General features: G+C 56.2%; 1 protein-coding gene across 1 annotated transcript; it reads left to right on the top strand.

The window, feature by feature from the left end:
• Positions 1–11983: 11983 nt before the first annotated feature.
• DNAJB13 (DnaJ heat shock protein family (Hsp40) member B13) lies at positions 11984–19653 on the top strand. The gene is made up of 8 exons (XM_068140248.1): positions 11984–12063; positions 13067–13170; positions 14460–14621; positions 15538–15695; positions 17193–17306; positions 18400–18513; positions 18609–18685; positions 19189–19653. The coding sequence occupies exons 1-8, from the start codon at positions 11996–11998 to the stop codon at positions 19340–19342; spliced, it is 951 nt and encodes a 316-aa protein (XP_067996349.1). The 5' UTR covers positions 11984–11995; the 3' UTR covers positions 19343–19653.
• Positions 19654–20004: the final 351 nt, after the last annotated feature.

Here is a 20004-nt window from a genome sequence, read left to right as displayed (position 1 = left end):
TATTAGCTCCATTAATTATTAGTATCAGGACTCTTAGGTCTTTAATTATTAAGAGGATTATTAGCTCATCTAAGTATTAGTAGCAGGACTGTTAGCTCTCTTATTAATTATAGGCAGGATTGTTAGTGCCATTACTTAATATTAGCAGGATTCTTAGCTCTATTTCTAATTATTTCTGTTATTAGGATTATTAGCCATATTATTTATCAATATTAGCAGGATTCTTCGCTCTTTGAAACATTACTGTTAGTGGTATTATTAGGTCTCTTATCGAATAAAAACGTTATTAATATTATTAGCCATATAATTTATTATTAGCCTCGTTATAGCTCTAGTATTAATAGCAGGACTGTTGGCTCTATTAGTTATTGTTAGGAGGACTTTGAGCTCTGTTGTAGTATAAAAATAATAATAATAATAATAATAATAATAATAATAATAATAATAATAATAATAATAATAATAATAATAATAATAATAATAATAATAATAATAACAACAACAACAACAACAAGAACACCAACACCCCCAACCCCACTGCAGCCATGGTGTTGATGCCTCCCAGCAGGATCATTAGCAGCATTCATTCTCAGCAGCAGGGCTATTAGCTTTAGTAATCCTTAGCAGGACTCTCAGCTCTAGGAAGAAGGATTTGGAGGACTCCGTGCCCAGATCTGGGAGGTTCTGGTCAGGTTGTGGAGGGTTGGGACAGGATTCAGCAAATCTTGGGGGATTAGGTCTGGATTTGTCTAAATTCCTCCCTGGGACTTTGGGAGGTTTGGGGCAGGATTTGTTCTGGCTTGGGCCAGGACTTGGCCATGTTCTTCCCTGGGATTTTGGGAGGTTTTGGTTCAGGATTTGGGAGGTTTTGGGGGGAATTTGTCTGGATTGGGTCAGGTTGTGGCCCGGATTTGGAGGTCTTGGTTGGAGCTTGGGCGGTTTGTGTCAGGTTTTGTGGGGCTAGGACAGGATTGGGGAAGTTTTGTTCAGGATTTGGGAGGTTTTGGGGGGATTTGGTACAGGATTTGGTCAGGTTGTGGGGGGTTGGGAATGGATTGAGGATGTGATGGGGGGAATTTGGTCTGAATTTGACCATCTTCCTTCCTGGGACTTTTGGGGGTTTGGGGAAGGATTTGTGAGGTTTTGGTGAGGTTGTGGGGGGCTGGTGCAGGATTTGGGAGCTTTTGGAGGGAATTTGTCAGCATTTGGTCATATTATGCCCAAGTTTGGAGATATTGATTAGTGCTTAGGAGGTTAGGGTCAGGTTGTGGGGGGTTGGTGCAGGATTTGGAACATTTTGGGGGGAAATTATGAGGAGCTGGTCAGGTTGTGGGCAGGTTTGGGAGGTCTTGGTTAGAGGTTGGGAGGTTTTGGGGAGGTTGGGACAGGTTTGAGAAGGTTTGGGGTGGATTTGTTGAGGATTTGGCCAGCTTCCTCCCTGGGACACTGGGAGGTTTTGGTCAGTATTTAAGAGGCATTGGGGGGAATTTGTTAGGCTTTGGCCAAGTTTTTCCCTAGTTTTATGAGGATTTGGGGCAGGATTTGTTGCTGGATTGAATCAGGCCTTGGTCAAATCCTGCCCAGGATTGGGGAGGTTTTGTTGAGGATTTGGGAGGTTTGGGTCAGGTTGTGGGGGGTTGGTGCAGGATTTGGGAGGTTTTGGGGGCAATTAGTCAGGAGTTGGCCAGGTTGTGGGCAAGGTTGTGAGGTCTTGGTTACAGGTTGGGAGGTTTGGGTCAGGTTTTGGGGGGTTGGTGCAGGATTGAGGAAGTTTTGGTGGGGATTTGTCAGGATTTGACCAACTTCCTCCCTGGGATTTGGGAAGATTTGGGGAAGGATTTGGACAGGATTTGTTCTGGCTTGGGCCAGGACTTGGTCAAGTTCTTCCCTAGGGCTTTGGGAGGTTTTGCTCAGGATTTTGGGAGGTTTTGGGGGGAAGTTGTCAGGAGTTGCTCAAGTTCCTGTTTGGGACTTTGGGAGGTTTTGTGAAGGATTTGGGAGGTTTTGATCTCATTTGTGCCAGGATTTGGCCAAGTTCTATACAGGATTTGGTAGATTTTGGGGGGAAATTGTCAGGCTTTGGCCAAGTTCCTCTTTGGGACTTTGGGAGGTTTTGGGCAGGATTTGGTCAGGAGTTGTTCTGGCTTGGGCCAGGATTTGCCCAAGTTCCTCCCTGGGAGTTTGGGAGGTTTTGGAAAGAATTTGGGAGGCTTGGGGGGAATTTGTCAGGATTGTGTCAGGTTGTGGGCAGGTTTGGGAGGTCTTGGTTAGAGCTTCGGAGGTTTGGGTCAGATTTTGGGAGGTTGGGATAGGATTGAGGATATTTTGGGGGAAGTTGTCAGGATTTGGCCAAGGTCTTCCCTAGGTCTTTAGGATGTTTTGGGTAGGATTTGGGAGGTTTTGGTCAGGTTGTGGGGGCTTGGTGCAGGATTTGGGAGGTTTTGGGGGGATTTGGACAGGCTTTGTCTTTGGGCAGGATTTGGTCAGGATTTGTTCCAGCTTGGGCCAGGACGTGGCCAAGTTCTTCCCTCGCACTTTGGGAGGTGTTTGTGGGGATATGTTGAGGATTTGGTCTGTAGACTGAACCAGGATTGGGTCAAATCCTGCCCAGAAATTGGGAGGTTTTGTTCAGGATTTGGGAGGTTTGGGGGGAATTTGTCAGGAGTTGGGCAGGTTGTGGGCAGGTTTGGGAGGTCTTGGTTAGAGCTTGGGAGGTTTGGGTCCGGACTGGGGAAGGGTTCAGGAGGTTTTGGGGGTTTTGGTCAGGATTTGGTGAGGTTCAGCTGAGGATTTGGGAGGTCTGGGGCACGATTTGTTCTGGCTTGGGCCAGGCCTTGGCCAAGTTCCTCCCTAGGACTTTGGGAGGTTTGGGTCTGGGTTGGGTCAGGATTTGGTCAGGCTGAGGTGAGGATTTGGGAGGTTTTGAGCAGGCTGTGGTCAGGCTTGGGCCAGGACTTGGGCAAGTTGTGCTGAGGCTTTGGGAAGTGTTTGATGCTTTTGCTGAGGGGCTGGGAGGTTGGGAAAGGCTTCAGAAGGTTTTGGGAGGTTTAGGTGTGGATTGGGTCAGGTTTTGGTGAGGTTGAGCTGAGGATTTGGGAGGTTTTGGTGAAGTTGTGGGGTGTTGGGGCAGGATTGAGGAAGTGTTGGGGGGAATTGGTGAGGATTTGGCCAAGATCTTCCCTAGGGCTTTGGGAGGTTTGGGTCAGGACTCAGGAGGGTTTGGGAGGTTTTATTATTAGTATTAGTAAGACTCTTAGCTATGTTATTTATCATTATTAGCCTGATTGTAGCTCCAGTATTAATCATTACCAGTACTATTAGCCTAATCAGTTATTATTAGGGGGACTTTTAGCTCTATCAGTTATTACTGTAATAATTATTTAGACTATTAGCCATATTATTTATCAGTATTAGCAGGACTATAAGATCTATTGTTAATTATTATTATCATTCAGATTATTAGCCATATTATTAGTCAATATTAGTAGGATTATTAGCTCCATTAATTATTAGCAGCAGGACTCTTAGGTCTTTTATTAATTATGAATAGGATTATTAGCTCATCTTAGTATTGGTAGCAGGACTGTTAGTTCTCTTATTAATTATAGGCAGGATTGTTAGTGCCATTACTTAATATTAGCAGGATTCTTAGCTCTATTAGTAATTATTTCCATTATTAGGATTATTAGCCATATTATTTATCATTATTATAGGATTCTTAGCTCTTTTAAACATTGCTATCAGTAATGTCAGGAGTTGGTCAGGTTGTAGCCAGGTTTGGGAGGACTTAGAGCTTGGGAGGTTTGGGTCAGGTTGTGGGGGGTTGGTGCAGGATTTGGGAGGATTTGGGGGGAATTTGTCAGGAGTTGGTCAGGTTGTGGGCAGGTTTGGGAGGTCTTGGTTAGAGGTTGGGAGGTTTTGTGTGGTTGGGACAGGTATGAGAAGGTTTGGGGTGTATTTGTTCAGGATTTGGACAGCTTCCTCCCTGGGACACTGGGAGGTTTGGGGCAGGATTTGGTCAGGAGTTGGTCTGGCTCGGGCCAGGACTTGGCCAAGTTCTTCTCTAGGACTTTGGGAAGGGTTTGGGTGGTTTGGGCACGGGTTGGGGCAGGCTGTGGCCAAATCCTGCTCAGGAGTCAGGAGGTTTTGGGGGGAGTTGGTCAGGGTTTGGTCAGCTTCTGCCCAAGCTGTGGGAAATCCTGGGCAGGATTTGGCCTGGATTGGGCCAGGCAGTGCCCAGCATTTGGAAGCCTTTGGGCAGGCTCAGGGCAGGTTTGGGATTGGATTCACCGAGGATTGGGACAGGGACCCCTGGGGACCCCTTGTGGCCATTATTCTTTTTTGGGGGGTGGGGAGGTCCTGCTCCAGAAGGTCCCAAAATGGCTTCAGGACATTTTAAGGGGCAGGGCCTTGGGTTGGGGGGGTGGGGGGACATAGGGAGGGGAGGGAGTGTGTGGGGGGGAGGTGACAGTTGGGGGGGGATGTTGCCAAATGTGGGGGTCACAAAGGGAACTCAAAGGACCCCAAAGAGAGAAGCAAAAATAAACATTTATTTCCAAATTCCACCTTAAAAATTACTTTCTGGGGGCCTGTGCCCCCCGAGGGACAAGGGTCAGGGGGAGCTGCTTTGGGGAATGGGGGGTCCAGGCAGGAGCCTGGTTTGGGGGCTGGGTGGGATCAGGGAGGTCCAGGCAGGAGCAGCTCCATGGCTCCAGGCAGGAGCAGCCCCAAGGCTCCAGGGGAGAGCAGCCCCAAGGCTCCAGGGGAGAGCAGCCCCAAGGCTCCAGGCAGGAGCAGCCCCAAGGCTCCAGGCAGGAGCAGCCCCAAGGCTCCAGGGGAGAGCAGCCCCAAGGCTCCAGGCGGGAGCAGCCCCAAGGCTCTAGGCAGGAGCAGCCCCAAGGCTCCAGGTGGGAGCAGCTCCATGGCAGCTGGTTCCAGGGATGCTGCCTCAGCTCGCCTGGGACTAGGAGGTCCTGGGAGCACTTGGGCTCCAAGCAGGAGGAGGAGGACACAGCTCCAGGGTTTAGCTCCAGTTTCTTGGACATAGGGAAGGGAAGAACTTGGAGCCACAGCCTGGGTGTGGTCATTGGGGCAGCTGAGACCTCTCAAGCCTGAAGCTGGGGCTTGAGGTCCTGCTGTTGGGTTCCTCCTCCCCGCTGCTGGTGCAGCTCCAAGCCTACAGCTGCTGGCCCCAAGCTACCCTCATGGGGCCTCAGTGGCCACTACCAGCCCTGGAAGAGGTCCTGGGCAAGGTCCCTATGGCCATCAGGTCCCTGAGGCCATGACCTGCAGGCAGCTCTGGCCAGCAGCAGCAGGCTGCTGAGGAAGACCATGGCGAGGAAGAGCCACATGCAGCAGCGATCCAGCACCGTGGCCACCTCCTGCCAGTCTCCGGTGTGGCGCTGGGCGGCTCGGTGCCGCCGCAGGCAGCCGCTGATGCCTCTGACGTTCTCAGCAGAACCTGTTGGTGGCACAGGCAAGGCCCCCGGGGGCACCTCCCTGCCTCGCCGCCCTCTTGCCCGACCTTCGCCTTCCCCCCCCCGAGCCGCCCCCTGCCCGCCCTGCCGGCCGGCGCCCTCTGGCGGCTCCCGCCCGGCTCCGAGCCGCAGCAGAGCCTGGCCAGGTGCTGGAGGAAGAACCTCCTGGCCCAGGGGGGCACAGGCCTGGCCCCCGGCCCGCAGTGCTGCAGGGTCAAGATGAAGATGGTCAAGGCGCTGGAGGCTGTGACCATGTTCATGGTGGCCAAGTAGGACTTGCCTGAGGGGGGCGAGAGGGGAGGGGGTGGGCAGGGGGGGAGGGGGGAAAGACCAACAGCTCCTTCCCAGCCCCAGGAGATCCTCAGCCCAATGGACATCAACAGCTCTTCCTCAACCAGTGGGGACCAACAGTTCCTCCCCACTTTCAATGGAGACCAACAGCTCCTCCCCACCCCCAATGCACTCCAACATCTCCTCCCATCCCTGCTGCCTCCTCCTCCCACTACCTCCTCCCCACCCAAGGAAAACCACACACCCCCTCCCCTCCCCCTACCAGCCTCCTCCTCCCCCCCCCCCCGTTGCCCGGGGGTGCTCATCGAGGAGCAGCAGGCTCTGGGCTGGGGGCATGCTCTCGGCCAGCACCAGCTTCAGCCTCTCCTTCCACCTCCAGCACCTCCAACCCTCCTCAGAACAAGCTTCAGCCTCTCCATCTACCTCCAGCACCTCCAACCCTCCTCAGCACCAGCTTCATGCTCTCCTTCCACCTCCAGCACCTCCAACCCTCCTCAGCACCAGCCTCAGGCTCTCCTTCCACCTCCAGCACCTCCAACCCTCCTCAGCACCAGCTTCAGCCTCTCCTTCCACCTCCAGCATCTCCAACCCTCCTCAGCACCAGCCTCAGGCTCTCCTTCCACCTCCAGCACCTCCAACCCTCCTCAGCACCAGCTTCAGCCTCTCCTTCCACCTCCAGCATTTCCAACCCTCCTCAGCACCAGCCTCAGGCTCTCCTTCTGAAGGGTTAAAACTTGGAGAGCCGAGCTCCAAGCACTGCTGGACTGATGAGAGGAGACAGTGTTAGCCTTGATGGCTTGTGAGCTGTGGGAACACGGTGCGGCAGTGTAGCTGGAGGAGCGCAGATGCCTGATTACGAATGGTTATTGTCACCTGTAAGTGTAAGGCTTCACACGAATCAGATCGTTGTAACAGAGCCCCTGCTCTCTTAATTTTGCTCTGGTGTCTGCCAAAACCCTGATAAGATGGAGGTACCCGTGGCATGCATTTTCTGTAACCAACCACAAACTGCTTCTGTGTTGTGTTGGCTTTTGTAAAGAAAAGACTTTGCACAACAAAGTGGACACCTGGCCTGCATCAGGCTGCGTCCCGTCTCTTAATCGCGGCAGACGGTGACCCCCGATGTGATAGGGGCGATGAAACGCTATGCTGCGTCCTGCCGCGTATTCCCTCGGAACCTTGAATGAGCTGCTGAAAGGAAGCAGGAAAAGCCGGCCGGCCAGAGCAATCCCTCCCGCCCTACGAGAGGTGAGCCATGTGAAACATGGGGAACCAGGAGAGCTCCTCAGAAAGCGACGCTTATGAATTAATGCAGGAACGCCTTAAAAAGCATGGCAAGGTTATCTGTGGCCGTGATCTTAAGGAGATGCTGGAGTGGGTGCAGGAGAACATCCTGACAGTTACAGTGTCTAGCATGTTTATGAGTGAAATCTGGGATCAAGTGGGGGTGAAGTTATGGGATGCTGCTACTACAGGGAATGTTGAGGCGTAGCGTATGCTCTCATGGTGAAGGATTATATTTGAGATGATTAAAGCACAAGAAGGGAACTCGGAACAGAGTATTGAGGGAGCTCAGACTCCTCCTCTGTTACCCTCTAAGCTGCCACCAAAGCCGAAGCTGCGGACTGAGACTTTGGGTAGATGCACAGCAGAATACCCCCCTGAGGACGACCTCCTAGATCCAGGTCCTGTCGATCCTGAACGGGAACCAGGCCCTTATCTCCGGGATCCTCACGATGTGCGGGCTTCTATTAAGCGCCAAGCTTTGCGGGATGGAGACACTGAGGTTGCCGCAAGAATCGTGGCTCCTGTACTGTACGTGGGAAGAGGGGGTAACCCTCAATGGGAGGCTTTGTCCTTCCCAGTGATTAAAGAACTCCGTTGTACTGCTGCTGAGCATGGGCTCTCTTCTCCTTGTTTCGCTAATCTTTTAACATCTATACTCGACAATCACGTAATGACACCATACGACTTAAAACCTCTAGCACAACTGTTGCTAACTCCGTCTCGGTATACTTTATGGGAGTTCCAGTGGAGAGAAGGGCTCCAAGCGCTCTTACTTACATATGTGGGACTGTCTCGGTCCAGAGAGGGAAAGAGACTCAGTTCTTTTTGAATGTTCCTGTGGTGTGAAATTAGAGGCACAAACGAGGCCAAAATATCAACAGCTAGACTATTTATTACATAAATAAAGTGGACATCAGAAGGGGAGAGGGAGAAAATAGAGAGGGAGAGAGAGAAGAGAGAGAGAAGAGGAAAGGAACTATATTACCACACCCCTCATCCACCCCGCAAGACAGTTTGAGTCTGTGGAGGAAAGGTGCTGCAGGAGATGTTGGGTTGGTACAGGAACAGTGCTGAGGCTCTGGCTGGAGAAGAGCTGTGGTCCTCTGGGCAGCCTGGGTCTGTAGAGAAAGGGTGCTGAGGCTTTGGCTGGAGAAGAGCTGTGGTCCTCTGGGCAGCTCCACGGCCTCTTTTCTCCGGAGCAGCATTGTCCCGGGCTTTTCCTTCTCAGCGGCATGGTCTGTCTCCCGTGTTTTCCTTCATCTCCTGTGCTTTTCTTCTCTTTTAATCATCCAGTCCGGGGGACACAGTCCCCCACATTTTTCTTCTGCAAACCAGTAGTTGCTCAAGTCTTTTATACAGTTTTTTTTGGTCCTTAAGTATGTGTCCAAGTATTGTCCCTCAGGAATTCAGGGGCCAGGAAATCATCCTTAGGTCTTGTCCTGAAGGCGTGGTGGCTGGGTCCTTGGTCCATTGTTGTAGGCCAGCTGCAGTCCAGTGTTATCATGATGCAATCACAAGGTGATTTGCATCCAGGATTGGTAGACAGGCTTCCTACATGATCTTTGCACCTTCCTTCCAGTGGCTCTGCCCAACACACATCAGCTATTGTCTGGGCAAGCAGCAAGTGATTTTATCTTTGTTGAGTCACACGACGAGAGACAAACTTTTAGTCTGTCACAGGGACATAACAATCAGGCTTTAGTGGCACTCATGTTGGATCACCTCATGGGCACAGGTCAACACACCGACCCGGCAGCGCAAGCCCGCGACTGCCCACAGGAAGCCCTGGAAGCATCGTGAGAGGAGGCACAAAAGGCTTCTCTTAAAGTCCCAGACTCTCAAAAGCCACAGAAAGTCTCCACGAATATCGTTCAGGAACCGTGGGAGCCTTATGTGCAATTCATAGACAGGCTTAAACTGGCCTTAGAACGCCAAATCGATAATGGGGAGGCAAGGGAAATATTACTGTTGAAATCAGCTGTGGAAAATGCAAATGCAGATTGTAAGGAGCTGTTAAAATCTTTGCCTAAGCAAACCCCCACCTGGCTAGAAATGACTGAGGCATGTAATAAGAGAGTATCATAGAATCATAGTATCAGTCAGGGTTGGAAGGGACCACAAGGATCATCTAGTTCCAACCCCCCTGCCATGGGCAGGGACACCTCACACTAGATCAGGCTGCACAGAGCCTCATCCAGCCTGGGCTTAAACACCCCCAGGGACGGGGCCTCGACCACCTCCCTGGACAACCCATTCCAGGGTCTCACCACTCTCATGGTGAAGAACCTCCTCCTCACATCTAGCCTGAATCTCCCCACCTCCAGCTTCATTCCATTCCCCCTAGTCCTATCACTACCTGAGATCCTGAGAAGTCCTTCCCCAGCCTTCCTGTAGGCCCCTTCAGATACTGGAAAGCCACAATTAGGTCACCTCGGAGCCTTCTCTTCTGCAGACTGAACAGCCCCAACTCCTTCAGTCTGTCCTCACAGGAGAGGTGCTCCAGCCCTCTGATCATCCTTGTGGCCCTTCTCTGGACACCTTCCAGCACCTCCACATCCCTCTTGTAATAGGGGCTCCAGAACTGGACACAGTACTCCAGGTGGGGTCTCACCAGGGCTGAGTAGAGGGGGAGGATCACCTCCCTCGACCTGCTGGCCACACTTCTCCTGATGCAGCCCAGGATCTGATTGGCTTTGCGGGCTGCAAGTGCACACTGAGAGCTCATGTTGAGCTTTTTGTCCACCAGCACCCCCAAGTCTCTCTCCTCAGGGCTGCTTTCCAGCCAGTCACTGCCCAGCCTGGATTTGTGCCTGGGATTGCTTCGACCCAGATGCAGGACCCTGCACTTGCTCTTGTTGAACTTCATGAGGTTGGCTTGTGCCCACCTCTCCAGCCTGTCAAGGTCCCTCTGGATGGCCTCCCTTCCCTCCAGCGTGTCTGCTGCACCACACAGCTTGGTGTCATCAGCAAACTTCCTGAGGGTGCACTCAATGCCACTGTCCATGTCACTGACAAAGATGTTGAACAAGACAGGTCCCAGGACTGATCCCTGAGGGACTCCGCTTGTCACTGGCCTCCACTGGGACATGGACCCATAGGCACGATGGAACATAAGTCTGAAGCTATGGCCACAGCTTTTGCATCTATGAATGGTCCAATGAATACAGGAGTTTGTTATGGCTGTGGGAAACCGGCTCATCTCAGAAAGAATTGTTTGGTAGCTCACACTGGAGCCAAACCTAAGGCACCTGGGATTTGCCCTAAGTGCCAGAAGGGGAGGCACTATGCTAACCAGTGTCGATCCAAGTATCATTCTCAAGGGCAGCCTGCGCAGGGAAACTGGATGCGGAGTGCGGGACGGCGCTGCGCGCAGACACGAATCATCCAGCCGCCACCGTCCGGCCCTCCCTGTGTTGTGTTGGCTTTTGGAAAGAAATGATTTTGCATAACAGAGTGGAGACCTGGCCTGAATCAGGCTGAGCCCTGTCTCCTAATCACGGCAGCTGGGAGAGGAGCAGCGCTGCAGCTGCAATTGGGTGGGACTGGAGCAGCACTGGAGCTGGGATGGGAGCAGCACTGGGGCTGGAATGGGAGCAGCACTGGGGATGGAGTTGGGTGGGATTGGAGCAGCACTGGAGCTGGAATTGGGTAGGATTGGAGCAGCACTGGGGCTGGAAATGGGTGGGATTGGAGCAGCACTGGGGCTGGAAATGGGTGGGATTGGAGCAGCACTGTGGCTGGAATTGGGTGGGATTGGAGCAGCACTGTGGCTGGAATTGGGTGGGATTGGAGCAGCACTGGGGCTAGAATTGGAGCAGCACTGGGGCTGGAATTGGGTGGGATTGGAGCAGCACTGGGGCTGGAATTGGGTGGGATTAGGGTAGGCTTTGGGCAGAAGTCTTGGTGGGATTTGGGCAGGATTCTGCCAGACTGTGCCCAGGTTTTGGTCAGGACTTGGTCTGGCTTGTGCCAGGATTTGGCCAAGTTGTGCCCAGGATCTGGGAGGTTTTGTTCAGCATTTGGGAGGTTTGTGTGGATTTGGTGAGGATTTGGTCTCTGTATTGAAGCAGGCTTTGGTCACATCCTGCCCACAGTTTGGGAGGTTTTGGAGGGATTTGGTCAGGCTTTGGCCAACTTCCTCCCTGGTACTTTGGGAGTTTTGGAGCAAGATTTGGGAGGTGTTTGTGTGGATTTGGTGAGGATTTGTTGTCTGGATTGAAGCAGGCTTTGGTCGAGTTCATCCCTGGGATTTTGGGAGGTTTGGGTAAGGATTTGGCCAGGAGTTGTTCTGGCTTGGGCCAGGACTTGGCCAAGTTCTGCCCTAGGACTTTGGGAGGTTTGGGGTAGGATTTGGGAAGTGTTTGTGTGGATATGTTGAGGATTTGGTCTTTGGATTGAACCAGGCTTAGGTCACATCGTGCCCAGAATTTGAGAGGTTTTGGAGGGATGTTCCCCCACAAGGGACAACAAGGGTCAGGGGGAGCTGCTTTGGGGGATGGGGGGAGTCAAGACCCTGGTTTGGGGGCTGGGGGGATTGGGGGGTCCAGGCGGGAGCAGCCCCAAGGCTCCAGGCAGGAGCAGCTCCAAGGTAGCTGGTTCCAGGGATGCTGCCACAGCTCTCCTGGGACCAGGAGGTCCTGGGAGAACTTCAGCTCCAAGCAGGAGGAGGACACAGCTCCAGTGTTTAGCTCCAGTTTCTTGGACATAGGGAAGGGAAGTCTGTCCCTGGTGACTGCAGGGGTTAGAGTGGAGGGCCTTGGGAGGTCCCTTCACAGCCAGTCTGTCCCTGGCGCCGGCCGCGGGTTCTGCCTGCGGGACCTCGGCGGCTCCTTCCGGCCCGGCACGCCCCAGGCCTCTCTGAACCACGACTCCCATCGTGCCCTGCGCGGCGCCGGAAGTGACGTAGGACGCGCCGCGGCGTCCATAGCAACGCCGCCGCCATGGGCCTGGATTACTACGCGGTGCTGGAGCTGGGCCGCGATGCCTCCCTGGCCGACATCAAAGCGGCGTGAGGGGCCTCTGTGATGCTGCGGCTGGGGGAGGCTGCCCTTGGCCTTCCCCCTCTTCCCTAAAACCGGGAAGGGTCTGGGAATAGGCTGTGAGGGAGCAGCGTGGGGGGCAGGACGCGCTCTGGTGGGGAGGTGCCAGAGTGCTGTGGGGTGATGGAGTGGTGGGGCTGGCGAGGCAGTGGTGAGCAGTGAGGGTTGGCAGCCTTCTCTTTTGCCAGTCCCTAAATCCCAGCATGGGGAGGTGGGAAGGGAGCTCAGGAGCTCAGCCAGGCCCAGCCCAGCCTGCTCCAGCAGGGCACCCCCAGCAGCTTGCCCAGCAGCACCGTGGCCAGGGGGGGTTGGAAGCTCTGCACACAAGGAGACTCCACAACCTCTCTGGGCAGCCTGCTCCAGGCCTCCAGCACCCTCACACCAAACAACTTTCTCCTCTCCTGCTGCCACCTCCTGCCTGCCACTTTCTGCCCCTTGGCCTGGCCCTGGGCAGCACTCAGCAGATGCCAGCCCCAGCCTCTTGCCCCCCACAGCCCCTTCAGCTCTTGCTCAGCATTGCTCAGCTCCCCTCTGGGGCTGCTCTTCTGCAGGCTCTCAGCCCCAGGGCTCTCAGCCTTTGCTGCTCCCAGAGCTGCTCCAGGCCCCTCAGCCTCTCCCCAGCCTCCCCTGGGCTCTCTCCAGCACTTCTCAGTCTCTCTGCAGCTGGGGAGCCCAGCCCTGGACCCAGCCCTGCAGCTGTGGCCTGGCTAGGGCAGAGCAGAGGGGGAGGAGAACCTCCTTGCAGATGCCATCAAGAGTTAGCAGTGCCCTTGATCTGCACAGGAGCAAGTCTAAGCCAGAGCCTTCCCCCACCCCAACTCTTGGCAGTGACTCTGCCCTTCATGGCCAAAAGCAGGCACGCTGTGACCCTCAGCTTCAGAAAGTCTCTTAGAGACCAAGCTGAGAGGATCAAATCATGGGACAGGACTAGCTCTGGTCCAGCTCCAAGCAGGACTTCTCTCTTCTTTGTAGCTACAGGAAGCTAGCCCTGGAGAACCATCCCTTGAAATGCACAGAGCCCTGGGCTCCAAAGAGGTTCAGGCAGCTGGCAGAGGCCTACGATGTCCTCAGCGACCGTAAGTGGGGCAGGGTCCTCCTCTGGGCCCTGGAGCAGCTGAGGGGCTGGGCAAGGGGGGGGAGCATTGGTGGTGTGACCAGAGGTGATGTTCAGGTCTGAAGCCCAGTTCCACTCTCTGATCCTTCATGGGCTGCTGGTCCTCCAGGGGCTGCAGGTGGATATCTGCTCCATTATGGATCTCCAGGTGGATATCTGCTCCACCCTGGAGCTCCAGGGGCTGCAGGTGGATATCTGCTCCATTATGGATCTCCAGGTGGATATCTGCTCCACCATGGAGCTCCAGGGGCTGCAGGTGGATATCTGCTCCACCATGGAGCTCCAGGGGCTGCAGATGGATATCTGCTCCTTATGGATCTGCAGGTGGATATCTGCTCCACCCTGGAGCTCCAGGGGCTGCAGATGGATATCTGCTCCTTATGGATCTGCAGGTGGATATCTGCTCCATTATGGAGCTCCAGGGGCTGCAGGTGGATATCTGCTCCATTATGGATCTCCAGGTGGATATCTGCTCCACCCTGGAGCTCCAGGGGCTGCAGGTGGATATCTGCTCCATTATGGAGCTCCAGGGGCTGCATGTGGATATCTGCTCCACAATGGAGCTCCAGGGGCTGCATGTGGATATCTGCTCCACAATGGAGCTCCAGGGGCTGCATGTGGATATCTGCTCCACAGTGGAGCTCCAGGGGCTGCATGTGGATATCTGCTCCACAATGGAGCTCCAGGGGCTGCATGTGGATATCTGCTCCACAGTGGAGCTCCAGGGGCTGCATGTGGATATCTGCTCCACAATGGAGCTCCAGGGGCTGCAGGTGGACATCTGCTCCATCATGGTGGTCTTCACTACTCACTTCAGGGGAATTTTTGCTCTGGCACCTGGAACACCTCCTCCTCCTCCTCCTCCTCTCCTCCATTGTCCTTGGTCTGTTTCTCTCACATCTCACTCCTCTGCTGCTGTTCTTCCCCACAGTTTTTCTGCCCTTCCTAAATACATTCTCCCAGGGGTGCCACCACCATCACTGATTGGATCCTCCTTGGAGCCAGTGGCATTGGATCCATCAGCAATGTTGGGAAGCTTCTGGCACCTTCTCACAGCAGCCATCCCTGTGTCCCCCTCAGCTACCTAAACCTTGCCATGGAAGCCCAACACAACCTGGCTGAGAGCTTCCACCCCACCTCTTGATGTCCAGAAGGGGATGGAGAACTTCGCTCTCCAACCTCCAGCCCAGCAGAACCTGCTTCTCAGGCAGGGGCTCAGCATTCCCAACTCCTCCTTTCTCCTTCCCTAAGCCATGAAGAAAGGCATCTATGACAAGTTTGGAGAAGAAGGGCTGAAAGGTGGCATCCCCTTGGAGCTGGCTCCTGACAACCCCTGGTCTGTGGGCTATGTGTTTCACAACAACCCTGACAAGGTCTTCAAGGAGTTCTTTGGGGGAGACAATCCCTTTGCAGGTAGGTAGAGGAGCTCTGGAGGGTGGCCCAGGCCACCAGCTCTGAGCTTGAGGAGGGGGTTTCCCACTCAGCTGCACTGAGGTCCTTCTGTTGCTTCTGGTCTGTGCTGGTTAGAGGTTAAATGATGACTTGTGAGGGCAGGGGGCCAGGGAGGGGATTCTGCCCCTATGCTCCACTCTGCTCAGACCACAGCTGGAGCTCTGGGGCCAGTTCTGGAGCCTCTGCTCCAGGAAGGATCTGGAGGTGCTGGAAGGTGTCCAGAGCAGGGCCACGAGGAGGAGCAGAGGGCTGGAGCTGCTCTGCTCTGGAGACAGCCTGAGAGAGTTGGGGTTGTGCAGGCTGGAGAGGAGAAGGCTCCCAGGAGACCTCATTGTGGCCTTCCAGGATCTGCAGGGGGCTCCAGGAAAGCTGGGGAGGGACTTGTGAGGGTGTGAGGGAGGGATAGGACTGGGGGGGGTGGAGCAGAGCTAGAAGTGGGGAGACTGAGATTGGATGTGAGGAAGAAGCTCTTCCCCATGAGGGTGGTGAGAGCCTGGCACAGGTTGCCCATGAAACCCTAGAGGAGCTGCCAGGCTCAGCTCCAGGCTCCTCTCTGTGCTTCCTCACCCCAGAGGAGCTGCCAGGCTCAGCTCCAGGCTCCTCTCTGTGCTTCCTCACCCCAGAGGAGCTGTCAGGCTCAGCTCCAGGCTCCTCTCTGTGCTTCCTCACCCCAGAGGAGCTGCCAGGCTCAGCTCCAGGCTCCTCTCTGTGCTTCCTCACCCCAGAGGAGCTGCCAGGCTCAGCTCCAGGCCCCTCTCTGTGCTTCCTCACCCCAGAGGAGCTGCCAGGCTCAGCTCCAGGCCCCTCTCTGTGCTTCCTCACCCCAGAGGAGCTGCCAGGCTCAGCTCCAGGCCCCTCTCTGTGCTTCCTCACCCAGAGTTCTTCGCCGAGGATGGTTCAGAGCTGGTCCTGCCCTTCGGGGGGCTGCGAGGCCGAGGAGCTGTGAAGCAAGACCCTCCCATCGTGAGGGATCTCTACCTGAGCCTTGAGGACCTCTTCTTTGGCTGCACCAAGAAGATTAAGATCTCCAGGAGGGTAGGGGAGCTGGAGGGGTGCTCAGCAGAGGAGCTTAGGGCTGGGCTCTCCTCCTCTTGGCATGGGATGGTTGGGAGCACAGCCTGGTCCTGATCAGGGGAGCAGAAGGTCATAGCCCTGTGTCCTGCTCCTGCTCCTGGGGATCAGGTGGTCACAGCCCTGTGTCCCTGGATCTGAACCAAAGCTGGCAGCAGCTGGGCTGGGTCCTGCCCTTGGGTCACAGCAGCCCCAGGAAGGCTCCAGGCTGGGGGCAGAGTGAGTGCAAAGTGCCTGGTGGGAAAGGTCATGGAAGGGTTGGTGTCAGCAGCTGGAGAGGAGGCAGGGGGTGCCCAGGTGGGCAAGGAGGGCAGCAGCAGCCTGGGCTGGAGCAGCAATGGTGTGGGCAGCAGGAGCAGGGCAGGGATTGTGCCCCTGGGCTGGGCACTGGGGAGCCCACAGCTGCAAGCCTGGGGGCAGGGTTGGGCAACTCCCTGCCAGGAGGACCTTGAGGGCTGGGGCAGGGCCAGAGCAGGGCAAGGAAGCTGAGGAGGGGTCTGGGGAAGGAGGAGAAGGCTGTGGAGAAGTTGTGAGGAGCAGCTGAGGGCCCTGGGGGGGGTTGAGGCTGCAGCAGAGGAGGCTGAGGGGAGACCTTGTGGTGCTCTGAGAACAATGTGCAGCCAGGGGGATCTTCATCTCTTCTCCCAAGGAACAAGGGACAGGACAAGAGGAGATGGCCTCAAGTTGCCCCAGGGCAGGTTGAGGTTGGCCATGAGGAACAATTTCTGTCTAGTCCTGGCCCAGGGCAGTGGTGGAGTCCCCATCCCTGAGGGGGTTTTAGAGCCGTGGAGATGTGGTCCTGAGGGCAGTGCTGACTTCATGGTTGGCCTCAAGGATCTTGGAGGTCTTTTCCATGCTTAGTGATTCTGTCCTGGGCTGATCCCCAGCAGCAGGGGCAGGGAGGGGATTCTGCCCCTCTGCTGCACTCTGCTGAGACCCTACCTGCAGTGCTGGGGCAGCTCTGGAGGGCTCAGCACAGGCAGGGAGCTGCTGGGGCAGGGCCAGAGGAGGCCAGAGGAGGGCTGGAAGGGCTCTGCTGGGAGGCCAGGCTGGCAGAGCTGGGGTTGTTGAGCCTGGAGAAGAGAAGGCTGCAGGGAGAGCTGCTGGTGGCCTGGCAGGGCTGGAAGGGGCTGAGGAGAAAGCTGGGGACAGAGTTTTGAGCAGGGCCTCTGGGGACAGGACAAGAGGGGAGGGTTTGGAACCATCTCAAAGAGGGAGATTTAGAGCAGAGAGAAGGGAGAAATGTTTGCCCCTGAGGGTGCTGTCCCAGGGTGCCCAGCGAGCTGGGAGCTGCCCCCTGGCTGGCACCAGCCCAGGGCAGGTTGGTTTGGGGCTGTGAGCAGCCTGCTGTGGCTGGGGCTGTCCCTGCTGGCTGCAAGGGGTTGGAGGGGGTGACCTTGGAAGGTGCCTTCCCACCAAACCATTCCCTGGTTCCATGACTCAGCTCTTCTCACCCCTCAGGTGATGAATGAGGATGGTCAGACCAGCTCCATCAGAGATAAGATCCTCACCATTGATGTGCAGCCAGGCTGGAGGCAGGGCACCAAGATCACCTTTGAGAAGGAAGGGGACCAGGTAACCACTGTGGCATGAAGCTCTGGGCCAGCCTGGTTGAGTCTGGATGGAGGCCTGGAGCTTGTGGTGCTCCCCAGGGGGGTCAGGAGTGGGTCCAGCCTTGGTCCACATCTGCATCAGCAGCCTGGATGAAGGCACAGAGTGGAGCCTCAGCCAGGTTGCTGCTGGGACCCCAAGTGGGAGCAGTGCTGACAGCCCTGAGGCTGTGCTGGCAGCCAGGGAGCCCTGGGCAGGCTGAGAGCTGGGGCAGAGGAACCTCCTGAAGGCCAAGCAGGGCAAGGGCAGGGTCCTGCCCCTGGGCAGGGACAACCTCCTGCAGCAGCACAGCCTGGGGGGGAGCTGCTGGGGAGCAGCTGGCAGGAGAAGGAGCTGGGGGTGCTGGGGGACAGCAAGGAGGTGCCCAGCAGCCAGCAAGGTGCCCTGGGGGACAAGAAGAGCTCCTGCAGGGCATCAAGAAGAGTGTGGGCAGCAGCAGGGCAAGGGAGGCTCTGCTGCCCCTCTGCCCTGCCCTAATCAGGCCACAGCTGCAGGGCTGGGTCCAGGGCTGGGCTCCCCAGCTGCAGAGAGACTGAGAAGTGCTGGAGAGAGTCCAGGGGAGGCTGGGGAGAGGCTGAGGGGCCTGGAGCAGCTCTGGGAGCAGCAAAGGCTGAGAGCCCTGGGGCTGAGAGCCTGCAGAAGAGCAGCCCCAGAGGGGAGCTGAGCAATGCTGAGCAAGAGCTGAAGGGGCTGTGGGGGGCAAGAGGCTGGGGCTGGCATCTGCTGAGTGCTGCCCAGGGCCAGGCCAAGGGGCACAAAGTGGCAGGCAGGAGGTGGCAGCAGGAGAGGAGAAAGTTGTTTGGTGTGAGGGTGCTGGAGGCCTGGAGCAGGCTGCCCAGAGAGGTTGTGGAGTCTCCTTGTGTGCAGAGCTTCCAACCCCCCCTGGCCATGGTGCTGCTGGGCAAGCTGCTGGGGGTGCCCTGCTGGAGCAGGCTGGGCTGGGCCTGGCTGAGCTCCAGAGCTCCCTTCCCACCACCCCATGCTGGGGGCCTGTGAAACCATTTCCAGGTGTCTCTATCATTGCTTCCCCCCCCCCCCCCCGCCGCTTGGCTTTCAGGGCCCAAACCTCATCCCAGCTGACATCACCTTCATTGTGCAAGAGAAGCTCCACCCAAGGTTCAAGAGAGTCAAGGACAACCTCCTCTATGTTGCCAGCATCCCCTTGGGAAAGGTGAGGAGCAGAGGGAGGAGATGGAGCCAGCCCCAGCTTGTCTTGGCCTTCTGGGGCTGGAGGTGCAGCTCCTGGCCCTGCTCCCTGCCTTGCAGGCCCTGGTTGGCTGCACAGTGGCTGTGAGGACGCTGGATGGGAGGCTGCTGAGCATCCCCATCAATGACATCGTGGAGTAAGTCCCCGGGGGGGGTCAGGGGGGTTGGACTGGGGCCTTCCTGCAGAGCCTGGTGGCCCAAGGAGGTCCATGAGTGCTTGGCAGCAACCTCCACACCCAGCTCTTCCTCCTTGGCAAGGGGTTGGCACTTCACAGCCACAGCCCTCTCCCAAAGGCTTTGCCAGCAGGTTCAGGGCTGGGTAGGTCCAGCCTGGAAGAGGAAAGGGTTGCCCAGCAGGGAGTTCTTCTGGTTTGGGCTCATGGTGCTGGTGGGAGAGGCAGGGAGGGGGCTTGGGGCAGGTGGGTGGAAGACAGGAGTGAGGTGAGGCCCGTGGGGAGGAGCTGGGGCTGCAGGGGGGGTGGGGAGGAGCCCAGGGCTGGCAGAGGAGAGGCCTCCAGGTGAAGCTGCTTGGAAGCAGCTTGGGGTTTTGGCAAGGTGGAGAGCCGAGGCTCAGCACCATGAAGGCCCCGGTGGATCACCCCCAGGGTCCTCCTCAGCCCCTTCCTTTGTCTTTTTGCAGCCCCAAGTACTGCAAAGTGGTGCCAGGGGAGGGGATGCCACTGCCCCAGGACCCCCAGCACAAGGGTGACCTCCTCATCTACTTCAACATCTGCTTTCCCAAGAGCCTCAGCCCTCAGAAGAAAACGCTCTTGAAGAGTGCTCTCCTGCCCTAGGGGGCCCACCACCACCTCCCTGCTCTCCTCCCCCCAGTAAAGCTCTGGGGGTAGCTTTGGCACCAGGCAGAGCTCCTTCCAAGTGCTGGGGGCCCCTAAACCAGGACCCCCTTGAGGTTGCTCCTCCTGGGACTTGGATCTGAGGCCTCCCAGATCCTTCACCAGAGCTGCCACAGCCCCCTCCCAGCGCCACAAGAAGGGGGGGGGTGGGGGGTGGTTTTGCTGATGGTTTGGGGGTGACTCTGTGCAGGGTGGTGAGGGAAGGTCCAGAACCATGCAAGAGAAACCCACAGGGTTTGCACCAAGCCTCATTGCAGCTTTCTCCTCCACCAAGGTGTGGTAGAGGGGACAGCAGTGCCACATGAAGGTGGTGGCAATGGCCAAGGCCATCAGGTCCCACTTCCACATCCCAGAATCACTGAGGTTCAAGAAGACCTTCAGGGTTAAGTCCAAACCTCACAAGGTTCCAGGAGCTGAGCTGAAGGAGCAAGGACCCAAAGCTGCTGGAGCAGGAGCTGTGGTGGAACTCCTGAGCCTGGATGATTTCAGGGCTGCAACCCTTGCCCTGGAGGGATGCTCAGGATGGAAATCGAGCACAGCCCTGGTGAGGAGGGGGCAGGAGAGGTGGGGCCCTGTCCTGGGTGCTGCTCAAGAGGTTCAGG

Source organism: Melanerpes formicivorus, unplaced genomic scaffold (assembly GCF_026170545.1).
Source record: "Melanerpes formicivorus ecotype bairdi unplaced genomic scaffold, bMelFor1.0.p_v2 SCAF_1, whole genome shotgun sequence".
Lineage (NCBI taxonomy): Eukaryota > Metazoa > Chordata > Aves > Piciformes > Picidae > Melanerpes > Melanerpes formicivorus.
The sequence above is the reverse complement of the archived record's forward strand: the minus strand, read 5'-3'. Positions and strand labels throughout refer to the sequence as shown.